Below are 15,672 nucleotides of genomic sequence, written 5' to 3'. Positions count from 1 at the left end.
AATTTCATATTTGACGTAGGTAACAACCCTCGGGAGGAAATACAGTGGCATCACATGTTTCCAACATTAGCATGTTGACGTCAAGTACTATGGCAGTGTTTTCGACTAGCCAATGTGGGTCAATAATCTCTCCAAACAATCCAAGAACACCAGTAACGACAAAGCCAAGTGCCTCTGGTTCGTACATGCCTAATTTCACAATGCCTCTATATGGAGGCGAGCAAATCTATGGGATTCTATCATCGATGATGGCAGTTATACATTGTAGCATTTCAACGTATGTTGAAAATACGACATCAACATTTTTACCTTATCATGGATCATAGACCTAGGATCTAATGGCTCCAATTTTACCTAGAGGGGTCCTATTTACCGTGGGGGACGAAGGATATATGAGAAATTGGATAAAGCTACGTGTAATGATGCGTGGAGGTTGGACTAACCTAATGCATTTGTGAAAGTGTTGGCTAGGGTTGAGTTTTCAAACCATCACCCCATAATGATTTCGTTGAATTCCTGAAACACTAAAAGAATGAATGAAAGATTCAGGTTTGAGAACGCATGGACCCTGAAGCATCTTATCAAAATATGCTTAAGAAGGTATAAAACAAGGATTATAATTTGAACATAAATATTGAGAATATAAAGAGTGAATTCAAAGGGTGGAAACTGAAACACTATAGATAAAGTTTAATTCAGGAAAAAATAGATTTTTTCAAGGCTTCAAGGTATTTAAATAAGGCTTCAATGAAATGAGAATTATGCATAATTGAAAAAACTTGAACAAAAACCTCACTTGGAATTACATAACATTCTTAAAAAAGAAGAATTAATGTGGTTTCAAAGATCGAGATCAAAGTGGCTGCAGATGATGAGCGTAACACGCGATACTACCATTTGAAAACAGTCCACAAAATGAGGAAGAATAAAATCTGCACGATTAAAGATAAGGATGGTCATTGGATTTGGGACACAGATAAAATTCAAGAAATGTTTAATGAGTATTATAAGGAGCTTTTTTCCTTAAATAATAACTGAAATAGTTGGGAGATGACAAATAACTCATATCCAACTTTGGATGCTGCATATTTGACAAAAATGGAGGAACATATTTTGGATGAAGAGATAAAAAAAGTTATTTTTGCCATGAGACCGTGGAAAGCTCCGGGACTAGATGGTTACCTTGTAGAGTTTTACCAAAAAAGCTGGAGTAATGTTGGTAGACAAATTTGTGATTATGTTAAGAAACTCTGGAACAGTCCTATCAATATTGCTGAAGTTAATCAAACAAATACATGCTTGACTCCCAAAGTTGAGCAACCTTCACTGGTGACACAATTTAGGGCCATCTCTTTATGTAACACTATATACAAAGTAACGAGCAAGGTGTTGGTTGGGAGAATGAAAGGTTGCATGCAGAAATTGGTTTCTCCCTACCAAACCGATTTTGTACCAAGGAGAGATGTTCACGATAATATCATCATAGCTGAGGAAGTGGTGCATTTGATGACCAAGAAGAAGCCAAAAAGGCTATTTTGCTATTAAAGTAGATCTATAAAAAACATACAATAAAATTAGCTGGGAGTTCATATGGAGATCTTGACTTTTGGATTCGGACGCCAAAGTTGGTTCATGCCCGCTCCGCCCGCTTTTTAACGGGTTTAAATAAGACGGCCTAAATGGAGTGAGCCGTTTATTTTAACAAATATATATACCTAGAAGAAATTTAATCAACAATACATAAAAAAGAAATTACTAACCGTGAGAATTTTTAAAATTAAAAAGACTTTGAATTGAAAAAAATTACAAAACATATTAGGTGATAACTAAAATGTAGATAAAAAGTATTATAAATTGAAAATGAGCTGATACTAATATATGAAATTTGGACTCAGTTGAAAATAGACTTATATTTTAATAGTTATTATTTATTTGATTACTCTTTTTCATATTTGTCTACATTTGGAAAAGAAATCTAATTAAATATACGAGAAATAGTAGTGTATTTGAAACTGAAAGAATATGCAGGAGGAATCGGAAGGGAACACTTAATTCCTTGTGGTGCAAGCGTTCCCTAAATCCTCCTTAGTTCCTTAGCAACTTAAGCACAAGTGACCGTCCATTTTTGCATCCCAATGCATAATTTAGCATGATTTTCTAAAGCTCCAAATATTAACTTTTACTAGACGTAATTTTTTAATATTTCAAACGCGAAAACAAACTTAGTCTAACTCGTGCTACTAAAAGTGAAAAGTATTTTTTTAAAATCTCAAAACACAAATTTATTTATTTTTTTGATTTTTTTTCTAATAAAGGTAAATAAGGGTTTTATAGAACCAAAACAAATAAAATACTCGTGTTGCAGTGTTTCTCCTAACGACGCGATTCTCTTCATCCTTGATCTCAGTCTCCTCTCAACCTCTCCAAAACCCTAACTCAGCCAATCATTCGCGATTTTCTCCTCTCCATCGATCATTCTCAATTCTTCCAGCGACCATTCTCGATTCTTCCACCGATCATTCTCGATTCTTTATACCCCACCGATCATTCGTGATTCTCTATACTCCACTGATCATTCGCGATTCCATCTCAAAAACCCTAACTTCACAGAGCATTCACGATTCCATCTCCAAAACCCTAAATTCACAGAGCATTCGCGATGCATTCTCTAAAACCCTAACACTGATCTTCACAGAGCATTCACATTCTATTTTCTTTGTATTTGGATTCTTATTTTATTGTATGTTCAATTTATTTTTTGTTTCCTCTTCGTTTTCACTGTACAGTAGAAACTCTTTATATTAATACTCGGTAAATTAATAAACTCTCTAAAATAATAAATTTGCTCAGTCCCGACTTGGGCCAATGTAAGAAATTGAAAAACTCGATAAAATAATAAGATAATAAATTTTTTGGAGATCCCTTTATAGTTTTCGTTCCCAAGTGTCATACCCCAAAATTTACCCGATCAAATCTACGTCTTTTAATTCATTAAGGGCCGAAATTAAGAGTCATGGGGTTTGACATTCTTATTGTCAAATCTACCCTCTTATAAAATACCCTGAGTTAAGATGAGGTTTAAGGTTAGAACGTGCTTGAGCCCAGTCATCTGACCCATCTGTTCCATTTTCGAGATCTTCAGTCCATTTCACATATAGCTTATGATTTTTTGTTCGATTATTAATTTTAAGAGGATTATCATTATTATTAGTTTAAATTTTTGCTATTTATCTTTATAATTATTTGATTTTTTCTTTCACTCATTTTTAAATGCTAAGTAAAATACAAAAAAATTATGAAATAAATAAAAAAAGGAAAAGCATCTTTGTTGTTAAATATCCTAAGGCCCAAGGAATGCACAAAGATCATATAGAGTAATTTTGAACCTCTTGACTTATGGGCCTAAATTTTGGTCCCAAAGGCCCATAAGTCCATTGTTTTATTTCTCATCATTTTAGTTCTTTTATATTAAAAAATTTTATTCATTAAAATCAAGAAAATGGTATGAAATAAAATAATGTTGGCATTGGTTTATCTTATTAGAAATCTTGGGCTGATTATGAAGACATGATCGTGGGAAGAGATTTGGCAAAGTGTGTGGTGCAAGAATGGAAAGAATCATATGCAAATTGAAGCAAATCTTCAATCAATAATTCAGCCTTTCAAATCTTTGATTCTTTCCCAAAATAAATAACCTAATTCAATCATATATAAACAAACGAAAACAACTGCAAACGGGGGATGGTATTTTGGCCGCTGCAAAAATCAGATTCGATAACAAAAATTCAAGAACAGGGTGGGGTCGGTTCTGAATATTGGGGCAATTTCAAAGGGTTTTGAAGATCCCTTCGCCTTCCCATAGGATTTCTGAAGCTATCCAAACATCCTCCAAGTCTACTCACGCTCAGAATCGCGCCATTATTGGTCTCGCTTTGCACGAATTCTTTCGATTCCGATTTACATGATACACGTTCAATGAATTGATTTTAATCCTATATTCGTGTTTAGACTGAGGTTTATGAGCTTTCTGGAGATTTAATTTGGTTTTGGTGTTTGTTTGCAAGAATCACCATAGTTAGGGTTTCGGTTACACAAATTGGGGCCTGTAGGTTAGAGGAAGAATTAACCAAAATTAATAGTTCCATTGGTTTCGCAGTGTTATATACATTTGGTCTGGATTATTATTTGATGTTTATTGATGATGGTTTGCATGTTTGAATGTGGGAGCTTTACGGCCACACTTGAAAAACGTTGCCATAGGGTTCACTGTTTCAGAAAAACGACGCGAGGAAGAAGACCAGCTGGGGGCGCGCGCCTCGTTTTCAAAATCTTCACATATTTTTTTTTATTATATATCGTTTTGTGTATTACACTAAATAGTAAAAAGCGCAGCTGGAATGGCGAAGAAGATATGAGGATAACCATGCAGATCCCAGTTCGATCCCCAGCGCTGCCAAATTCTTTTACCAATTTTTGGTTTTCGTTGATCTAGTGCAAGCGTCTCACGCGAGACCACGGTAAGCCCTCACGCATCAACCCTCACATCTCTCCCATGGTAGATCTCACGCACCTGAACGCAGTAGCACACCATGAACCCTCAAGGAACCACTACACAGAATTAATACCCAGGTTTTATTTAATATTTTTATTTATTTTGTAGAATTGTATTATTAATTTTAATTGCTTTTGTTATGCATATAATGTAATTTTTTGAATTATGATTAAGAAATAAATTAGGAGTAGGATTATAATTAATTAGGATTATTCCGATTATCTCGATTTTTTGATTTAATTTATTTTAATCAACTTTAATCATTATAAATCATAAAAAACCCTAGGAAGCTTATTCAGGCATTAGGGTTTGCCCAACCCCATTACCATTTGGGTAAAAATATCAATTTAATTAATTCTTGAATAATTCTCTCCTCGACCCGACTAAAGCTATTAGTCGCACTAGATGAGAGATAAAAGAATAAAATAATAAAACATTAATCTTTTTTAATTCTCTCCTCGACCCGACTAAAACTATTAGTCGCATTAGACGAGAGATAAAAATATATAAAACTAAAAATACATTTTAATTTGCTGCCCGCGACGATCAATCTATCGATCTGAGTAACCAGCAATGCCCCTTAATCCGTTAGCTATACTGACCAAATCTATTGGTCATCGCATCTAACGGTGCCATATTAAATCAGGGTTGTACGCCCAAATCCTAAAACACTTCCCAAACCTTTTCAAACACACTAAACCACGATACTACGGATTTTCATCCCTTCAAACATTGCGATGTTCACAACTACGACAAGGTAATTCAAAATACCTTCGAACTTCGCTTTCAAAAACTACGATAGGCCATTCAAAAAGCCTTAATACCACTCAAATTCAAATTCTAAGGCGTACAACCCTGTGCCCGAACTACGTTGACTCTGATCCTCCATAAGGAGGTACATAGGCACTTGGTAACAAGGCGAGTCTCCCCCTTATAATTTCAATTCATCTTTAAAATCTAAATCTTTACTCTTTTCAATTCATTAGCTATAAACCTCATAATTATTTCCATAAACCTTATCTTTAAATGTTAGCCTTTATAATTATTGCCATAAACCTTATCTTTACAATGTTAGCCTTTAGGAAAGGGTTGAGGGTGCCTAACACCTTCCCTCAACCTGATTATAATAACTTACCCCGATCTCTTAACTGCGTATGGTTTCTTATTCGCCCTTTAGAATAGGTGGCGACTCTAAAACCTTCAATTTTAGGGCAGGTTGCTACACCAAGAAAATCATAAATTAATAATTCATAAAAACTGGAAAAAAATATATTACACTATATTGAAATATGATTCAATAGTTGTTTGTTTTCCTTTAAGAATACATTGAACACATTTGTTCCTCTTGTTTATATTTATTATACTTCAAAACTCATTATTGATTTCCAATGCATATGAACACAACAGTTACTAATTTAAGTTGAGTCCCAAGGTTCGCTGCAACGTAATTCTAAGAGGCATACTTTGACATGTACAATATGATTACTTAAAAACTCTTTAAATTAATAATTATTAATTTATCGATAAATTAATAACTCTCTAAATTAATAAATTTCTCCGGTCCTTACATTATTAATTTAAACAGTTTCTACTGTATTTTTCATTCCTATTGTTATTAATGTATATCTTTCTTTCTCTTTCATTTATAAACAAGAACAATGAAAGAACAACGAAATACAATAAAAGTTTCAAAGGTTGGCCTGTGAGGATTGTTAAACTTTAGTAAGAAATGCATTTCCTAAAGCATTATGAGGATTTTCAAACTTTAATAAGAAATGCATTTCCTGAATTATTACGTACGAATTTATGATATAATAGGCTATGCACTCTTTTTATATTACATGTTTATACAGTAAATTTTGATTATTGTTTTTTCGTTCCATATAGTTTTAGCGAAGTATTTGAGTATTATACATCATTCAAATGTTTAATGTAAACAGAATAATTTCTTCTTCTTCTTTTATATTTAATCAATAACATGCTTTATCATATTTAACACATTATAAAGCTATGCACTATACATGTTCATCCATTTTACATGTATGAATATAAGAAGACGTATGCATCTTATATCTTGACTTCAAAGGTATTTTCTGTTCATGTTTTGACAGCGGTAGAAACATAAGATCTGTGTCTTATCTTGCTTTCTTTGTATTTGGCATGATTCTATAGATGAGTTGTCTTGTCGGTCAAATGTCATTTCCTTAACTACCCTTATGGGAGACCCTTGTTTAAATGGTTAAGTTAAGAAAGCTCCCCACTTTCATGATAAAGTAGTAGCACATGGGTTTTAGTCATCTCCCCTTTTTGTTAGGTTATCTGTGTATTCTCTTAATTCATCTAACCATTGTTGTATACTAAAATGATTCTGTGTGTAATGTTTGGTGGGTATATTCATGTTTGGGTGTTTAAACTCAAGTCTTTAACACGATGCATTACCAACAACGAGCTGAATTGGTAGCGTGTGTGTGAAGCACACTGCAACTGCTAGCTGAAGTAATAAAGCATTTTGATTCATTGTACCTTGCTATACAACATTGCCTTCTTTTAATTTAAATGTTAAATGCAAAATATGAAATTTATTTGTATCTTTTTCTTGAGTTCATTTGAAAGAACACAATTATTTTAAAATGCTTTTTCTATTCATTTTTTTGGGTTAGCCTATTCGTTGGAGGCTTATCTCAAAAGTCGCTAATTTGAGAGTAGGGTGAAACTTGTAGGTTTTACATTTAACATCACATGAAATAAAATTATGAGCAGAGCATATAAAATGAGAAACTTAACCTTAGAGATACAATGACAATAGGAGTGTACCATTATTGATCTTCAAATGAAGTTCAAAAAACTCATTTTTGTGTTGATTCTTATGATCCAAAAACTAGCATAGTATTTATTTCTATATGACTTTCACCTTTTACTTTTTTTTTTCTTCTTTTCCTTATCAGTACTAACTTTTTATTTAATGTCTCTGTTTAATAGGAAAAATATGGCTAGTTTGGGATCAACATCAACTTATTTAGATAGTAGTTCGAGACTACTTATGGATTCCTTTAAGGAGGTAACTTGTTTAAATGATTTTTTTTTTACATATCTCAAGTGTTTAAAGCTCCATTTCATTTATAATAGTTTGTATACTTTCTTAGATGGGTCACATAAAATCTTTCTATACATTTGATAGATCTTCATATTATGATTTATTTTTGTATAGATATTTTTATGTAGGTGTGGGGTCTTACACACTGTCAATTTTCAAATAAAATTGACTCATGCCCACCCGCTTAAGTAAGTTTATAAGTTTGTTAGCCTTTAAATTTAGTCTTATATAGTTGCTGAGAATGACTATAAAATAAGTTTTAATGTTGTTTTTCTCTTTTTGTTATGCACCACCCTTAACAATCGTCATGGTTGGGAGAAAGTTCGTTAAGAAAAAAATGGTAAACTATATGTTTTAAGTTTTTGTTATTTGTTAAAGTTTTTGATCACTACTATATCAAACATCTAAGAATATTTTAATATTATATTAAACCTTTATTTATTTGGTTAGATCACTTTCTAAATATATTCTTCTCAGATTATATCGTAATATCATTTTCCATATTCCTCTTCGCTCTTTACAACAAACTTCCATATTATTTCTAGTTTGTGAGTTTTTTATTTTTGGTTTTTTAAATCCAGTTTTAAAGCACAATTCATTTTTGAAAAAAATGAGTTTAAATTGAATTTTTTTTATTTCAAAATAAATTTTCATTAAAATTAAAAAAAAAATAATTTTCTAGAATAAATTTCCTTATATGTTTCTAACTATATTTAAGTATTTTCGATTGTATATCCTAGGCTCATTTTCCATATCACTCTTCTTTTTACAACAATCTTCCATTGTACTTTTACAATATGTGTTCCAATTATGCAGATTTACGCAACACAATTTGTTAGCGAGTCACCTTGTTACGTATGTTCTAGGTAAATCACTCACATTATTTGTATTAATGAGCATAGGAATTTAAGCAATTTTAAAGTTTTTAATATTTTTATAGTGCGTAGGAAGTGGCAGTCAACCCGGATCAGACTTGCCGCAATGTTGTACGTTCACCAGGAATCACATCTTGTGCAGCACATCCGTTATTGAACGCAATTGTTGCAGGAACTAATGTAAGTTTAAAATTAAAAATGTATGTATTCTATTTGAATTTTAATATAACTTTGTATCAATATGAGATTTTTTTTTATTTCCAGATTAATATTTACGTTTTTCATTTTCCCTTTTTTTGAAATATAATTAAATGCTTAAATTATATGTCCATCATTAATTAAGGTTCTCTTATTTAATTTTCAGAGAAGTTACATAAGGTTGATCACAAACAAGAATTCATGTGAAGTGGAACAGAAATGCAAGACATTCTTTTAAACATTGATGTTGTCATTTAGATATTATGAATTCTTTCACGTGTGTTTTAACACCCTGTAAAACTGCACATGATTTATATGACATGGTGTAAAATTGCAAATGATTTATGTGGATTGGTCACACCACATTTTCCTTAAATCAAGGTTAGGTTTTTGTTTTGTCGTTGTTCTTTGAAAATGAAACAATTTGGTAGATACTTAACCTTGTAAATGCACCTCACCCTGTAAATGCACCTCAATGCAATTTGTATCTTCTTTATTGGTATGAGATTATATTCCAAGTTAGATTTTTAAACTATTGGAATCTCATCGAGCATAGGTCCTTCATAGCTCCTCCTTGGTTACAAATGCATAAATCAATGGTTCAACATCACTAATTTTTAGATGAAATCATATTTTCATAATGTTGAGTGCATTATTTCTCCATATGTGACCATATGTTTAGAAATGACATACTAATTTTGAATTCTCATAAATGAGAATCTAGGTATTTGTAATATATTATCCCACCTTTTCATGAGTGACCTTAAGTCATCTTCCTTTTGCCAACTCTTAACATTACTTTCATTGGTTGTGACATTCCTAATACAAGCAATGCATTTAGTTAATGGATTGTTTAATTTGTATAACAATGAATGATACTCCCTCCATTCTCTTTTATTAGTAAATTTTGACTTTTAGGTTCTTTGAGTAAATGATGTATTTGGATTATATATAGTTTAGATACATCAATTATGAAACAATAGGTTAAGCACTCTTTTTATATTACATGTTTATATGATAAATTTTGGTTATTATTTTTAGTTCCATATAGTTTCAGCTAAGTATGTAAGTATTATCCATCATTCAAATGTTCAATGTATACACAATAAATTTATTTGTTTCTTTTATATCTAATCAATCACATGCTTTATTATATCTAACACATTATAAAGCTATGCACTATACATGTTCAACCATTTTGCATGTATGAATATAAGAAGACTCATGTATCTTATATCTTGACTTCAAATGTGTTTTTCGTTCATGTTTTGACAATGGTAGCAACATAAGATCTATGTCTTATCTTGCTTTTTTTGTATTTGGCATGATTCGATATATGAATTGTCTTGTTGGTCAAATGTCATTTCCTTAACTACCCTTATGAAAGGCCCTTGTTTAAACGGTTAAGTTGGTACACAATATTGGCTTGTTTAGTTGCAAATGTTAAATGTAAAACAGGAATTGTATTTGTATCTTTTTCTTAAGTTCATTTGCATGAACACAATTATTTTGAAATGCTATTTCTACGCATTTTGTGCGTTAGCTTCTTCGTTGGAGGCCTATCTCAAAACTCGCTAATTTGAGAGTAGGGTGAAACTTGCAGGTTTTAATAACATCATATGAAATGAAATTATGAACCTCGCACATAAAATTAGAAACTTAATCTTAGAGAGACAATGACAATAGGAGGATACCATTATTAATCTTCAATTGAATATCAATAAACTCATTTTTGTGTTAATCCTTATGATCCAAAAGCTAGCGTAGTATTTATTTCTATATGACTTTCACCCTCTTTACCTTTTTCTTTTCCTTATCAGTACTAACTTTTTATTTAATGTTTTTGTTTAATAGGAAAAATATGGTCAGTTTGGGATCAACATCAACTTATTCAAATACTAGTTCAATACTACTTATGGATTCCTTTAAGGAGGTAACTTGTTTCAATGAATTTTTTACATATCTCAAGTGTTTAAAACTCCATTTCTTTTATACATCATTAAGTGTAATTTTTTTTTTTTTTGCATTTTTATACATCTAAAATTGTTTAGTTGTCTAAGCTATACCACCTTTCTCCAAGTTCATCAAACCAAAATTCAATCTAGCACATAAAAATGCATTTTCAAGGAGGGTACCAAGTGTTAAAACCTTTATGACCTCCATTCTCAACTCTCAAGGTTTTCTTTTTGTCTCAAGTTGTGTAGTTTGCTATGCAACTTTTCCTTTTCAAAATAATTTGTGCATTATTTCTTTAGTGTTTCATGAGAATCCTTTGGATATGTGTGTGTATGTATGTATGTATGTATGTATGTATGTATGTATGTATGCATGTATGTATGTATGTATGTATGTATGTATGTATGTATGTATGTATGTATGTATGTATGTATGTATGTATGTATGTATGTATGTATGTATGTATGTATGTATGTATGTATGCATGTATGCATGTATGTATGCATGTATGCATGTAGGTATGTATGTATGTATGTATGTATGTATGTATGTATGTATGTATGTATGTATGTATGTATGTATGTATGTATGTATGTATGTATGTATGTATGTATGTATGTATGTATGTATGTATGTATGTATGTATGTATGTATGTAAAAAACTACCGTAAGTAATAGAGTATTAATAATTCTTTGATTTCAATAGCGCGAGGAGTTCATTTTTTTCCTTATGTTTATATTATTTTGAATTTGACTTATATTATAAAATTGTTTTTTTAATATAAATGTTTTAATTTATAAAAAGATTGGAGCGTTTTCACACTCATATAGGGCTACTTCCCTGGCGGAAGTTGGAAAGCGTTGTAGGTCGTATAATGATGTAAGTATCCACTAAACTGTGTAAATTATTTTATGTTTATTCATTAGACTTGCATTTTTCTACTTCTTTTTGGCAACCAGGAAGTTCAAAAATTGACGCGTTAGTGCAAAAACTATTGTTTAGTTTTAGTGAACGTTTTCGTAGCATAAATTGTGATGCATAAAATATCACACAACTTAAGTAAATAACGCATTATTTTGTTTACAGTCATGACATCACAACTGTCTCAATAGATACTGAGATAATTACAATATTAGATTAATTTTTTTGGCTTAATTTACAGGTCCTTTTCTAATATAGTTAAACAACTCAGTGTTACCATTTACATTTGATTAAACTATTTTTTTATTATTTTATTTAATTTTTTTCAATATATTTATAATTATAATTATAGGTATTTTTGAACCATGTTGTAGGAAAAACATGTTTCTATTATTGATTTAAACTTTTATTGTACTGCTAGATGTGACTGAAGATGTAGTTGACGAAGCAAAACATCTAATGCACATTAATGTTGGACATATGTTAGTTTTCCGTATCAAGTGGAACCCTCCGAACTCTGAACATATTTAAATTCAGCTAAACTTATTCTTTTTTATTGCTATTATAATTATTGTTAGTGTAACATACTTTATTTGATGTTTCATTTTTGGTGGTTTGTACCGAGAGACAACTGTTGATGTACGATATTAACGATGTACACCATCCTACTGTAAGTTGGTAGTGTTTTCAATAAAACTTAAAATACACTATTTTTTTAATATAAGTCTTATTTATATGATTTTATTATAACAAAAATATCTTTTAGGTGAAAAGATGGCAAATACATCAAGAAGGCCTCGGTTTGAGGATCTTTCTTTTGCACCAACAAATTCCTTGTGAGTCTTACTTGATTTCTTAACTTCAATATAAAAGTGTCATTATGGTTGGGAGAAAGTTCGGTAAGAAAAAATTGTAAACTATATGTTTTAACTTTTTGTTATTTGTTAAAGCTTTCTGACTATATTTAAGTGTTTTAAATTATATATCCTAGGCTCATTTTCCATATCACTCTTATTTTTACAACTATATTCATGTGTACTTTTACAATGTGTTCCAATTATGCATATTTACGCAACACCGTTTACTTTGTATCTAATGTACTTTCATCTAAGTAGCGAGTCACCTTGCTACGCATGTTCTATGTAAATCACTCACATGACTTGTATTAATGAGCATAGGAATTTAAGTAATTTGAATTTTTAAAATATTTTTACAGTGCGGAGGCAGTGGCAGCCAACCCAGATCATACTTGCCGCGATGATGTTGTTGGTTCACATTAATTTTCTTTTTCCTTTTTTTTGGAACTATAATTGAATGCTTAAATTAAATGCCCATCATTAACTAATGTTCTCTAATTTAATTTTCAGAGAAGTTCCCAATGTTGATCACAGACAAGAATTCATGTGAAGTGGAAAAGAAATGAAGGACATTCTATTAAACATCGATGTTGTCATTTAGATATTATGAATTCTTTCACGTGTGTTTTAACACGGTGTAAAAACTGCACATGATTTCTGTGACACGGGTAAAAATTGCACATGATTTCTGTGGATTGATCATACCACAATTTCCTCAAATTAAGGTTAGGTTTTTGTTTTGTCCTTGTTCTTTGAAAATGAAACAATTTAGTAGATACTTCACCTTGTAAATGCAACTCAATGCAACTTGTGTCTTCTTTGTTAGTATGAGACTATATTTCAAGTAGGGTTGTTCATGGTTCATGAATTACATTGAACCAAACCACATTTATGGTTCAGTTTAGTTTGCAATAATTATTTCAATAAAAATTCAACTAACTCTTAAAGCGGTTTCAATATAATTTAAAACTTGTTTAGAACCAGTTTATATTTATAAACTAGTTTATAAATAGTTTGCAATTTTAAACCAATTTTATGTTTAAACTCTTTTAAAACCAATTTATTAATTTCATAAAATTATATTACAAGATGATATTTTCATAATATTTATTTTAAGAAAAAATATTTGTTTGGAAAAACAAAAAATTGAGTTTTTTTTTAAAATATAAAAAGTTCGAATTTTTTCGTAAAAATTAAGTTTTTTGAAAATACCAAAAATTGATTTTTTCCGGAAAAACAGAAATAATTTAGATTTTTCAGAAATACAAAAAAACGATTTTTTTCAGAAAAACAAAAAGTCAAGTTTTTAAGAAATACAAAAAATTGGACTTTTTTCGGAAAAACGAAAAAATCGAGTTTTCGGATTTAAAAAAAATCAACTTTTTTCGAAAAAACAAAAAATCGAGTTTTTTTAAATAAAAAAAACGAGTTTTTTTCGGAAAAACAAGATGTCAAGTTGTTTGGAAATACAAAAAATTCAAGTTTTTAAGAAATACAAAATATTGAGTTTTTTGTAAAAAAAAAACTAAAAATTAATTTTTTTTGAGAAAACGAAAAAATAGAGTTTTTTTCAGATATATAAAAAATCGACTTTTTCGGAAAAACAAAAACTCGTGCTTTTTGGAAAAAAAACAAAAATTGAGTTTTTTCATAAATACAAGTGTCAAGTTTTCAGGAAACACAAAAATTCAATTTTTTTGGAAATACAAAAAATAGAGTTTTTTTTCGGAAAAACACAAAATCGAGTTTTTCTGAAATACAAAAAATCAAGTTTTTGGATACACGAAAAAATAGAGTTTTTGGATACACAAAAAACCGACTTTTCAAAAACATGGAAAATCGAGTTTTTTCGAAAAAACAAAAATTGAGCTTTCTTGAAAAAACGAAAAACTGTCGAGTTTTTTTTTCAGAAATAGAAAAATTGAGTTTATCGAAAATACAAAAGATTGAGTTTTTTCGAAAAAGAATTGTTTTTTTAAAATGTTTTTGGATACTTTTTTATTTTTTAAAATTATTTTTTCCCAATTAATCTTTTATTTTTTATGAGAAACTAATATATATAATTAAATCAGTTTATAAAAGGAAACTGGTTTTGATTCAGTTTCAAGTTGAATTTGAGTTGCTTAAATTAAATGGTTTAGTTCATTAACCATTTAAATTTTTCAATTTTTCATGGTGCAATGCAATTCAGTTCAAGTATACTATTCAGTTAACCATATTTTTGAACACCCATAATTCCAAGTTGGAATCTCATCGAGCATAGTTCCTTCATTGCTCCTCTTTACGTTTCGCGACACTGTCAAAAATTGTGCAAGGCAGACACGATCAACCATGACGCCTCCAAGATAAAACAACCTAATTATAAAATATACGATTACTACTTGCCTGGTAGATAATCAGTCTAGAAGTACACTTTTTGAAGGCACAAAGTATAAGTTTAAGAGTCCACCTAAGAGAGGGTGAAATAAGTGCAATGATCAATTTTTGATTTAAGTGGTATATTACTTTATTTTTCTGGTTTGACGATGTTTACGAAAAAAATAAAGTGCAGAAAAGAATAAAGAACACAAGGATGTATCCTGGTTCCCCTTATATAATTCGAGAGTACTTCAGTCCCTTTTCAACAAGAAAGAGATCTTACTATTGTTAGAACTTGTACAAGACCAACACAATCACAAAGAACAATCCTCTTATGATCAACCAAATTGAAATAAGAACAATCCTCTCAAACTCAACTCTGTTGCTTCCAACAATCCTAGATAATAAGGATACAAACCAACCAAGTATAATAAGAAAAAATACTTTCATTTATACTATATTGTTTCCAACAATCATGGACAACAAGGAAACACACCTAATATCAAACAATCCTTGATAATTAGGAATTTCTTACAATAAATAATGAATAAAGATGTAGAGTAATTATCACTTTTATAATCTTAAGTGATATATCAATGTAACTGATCTTCCCTCCCAATGAAAATAATTCACAAACACTAAAGTGTTAGAATGCTCAAGAATTTTCGGTTTAGAAGATGTGAATGTATGCAGAAAAGTTCTTGAATAAAAGTTGAAATACTTGAAATGTGAGTTTTGAAAGTTTAAGTGTTTGATTCGAAGAGGTGAATTGTAATTTGTAATTTCATGTATTTATATGAGCATAACACCTTTATGAATCATGGTGAAGTCATGGAAAAATATCATGAACAAACGCTAAG

At 30.3% G+C, this 15,672-nt stretch overlaps 1 protein-coding gene across 2 annotated transcripts; it reads left to right on the top strand.

The window, feature by feature from the left end:
• The first annotated feature begins 3,526 nt into the window (after positions 1-3,526).
• Positions 3,527-9,184, top strand: LOC131601647 (uncharacterized). Of its 2 annotated transcripts, none has more exons than XR_009283758.1 (6): positions 3,527-4,629; positions 7,532-7,610; positions 7,775-7,834; positions 8,463-8,512; positions 8,587-8,701; positions 8,886-9,184. XR_009283758.1 is itself a non-coding variant. In XM_058873518.1 (6 exons), exons 1-5 carry the CDS (start codon positions 4,553-4,555, stop codon positions 8,676-8,678), a joined length of 372 nt encoding a protein of 123 aa, XP_058729501.1. In that variant the 5' UTR covers positions 3,527-4,552; the 3' UTR covers positions 8,679-8,701; positions 8,886-9,184. The 2 variants fall into 2 exon arrangements, 1 of the variants encoding a protein (XP_058729501.1); XM_058873518.1 differs by having other exon boundaries at positions 7,761-7,834.
• The last annotated feature ends 6,488 nt before the right edge of the window (positions 9,185-15,672 follow it).

This window comes from Vicia villosa, linkage group LG1 (genome assembly GCF_029867415.1).
Source record: "Vicia villosa cultivar HV-30 ecotype Madison, WI linkage group LG1, Vvil1.0, whole genome shotgun sequence".
Lineage (NCBI taxonomy): Eukaryota > Viridiplantae > Streptophyta > Magnoliopsida > Fabales > Fabaceae > Vicia > Vicia villosa.
This window is presented reverse-complemented; position numbering and strand designations above follow the sequence as displayed.

Bases quoted from the DNA above. Each gene is read 5' to 3' on its own strand.
- LOC131601647 (XM_058873518.1), top strand. From the start codon at position 4,553: ATGGTAGATCTCACGCACCTGAACGCAGTAGCACACCATGAACCCTCA. The intron at 4,630-7,531 runs GTTTTATTTAAT...TCTGTTTAATAG, and splicing joins TACACAGAATTAATACCCAG to GAAAAATATGGCTAGTTTGG. The intron at 7,611-7,760 runs GTAACTTGTTTA...ATTTTTGTATAG, and splicing joins TTATGGATTCCTTTAAGGAG to ATATTTTTATGTAGGTGTGG.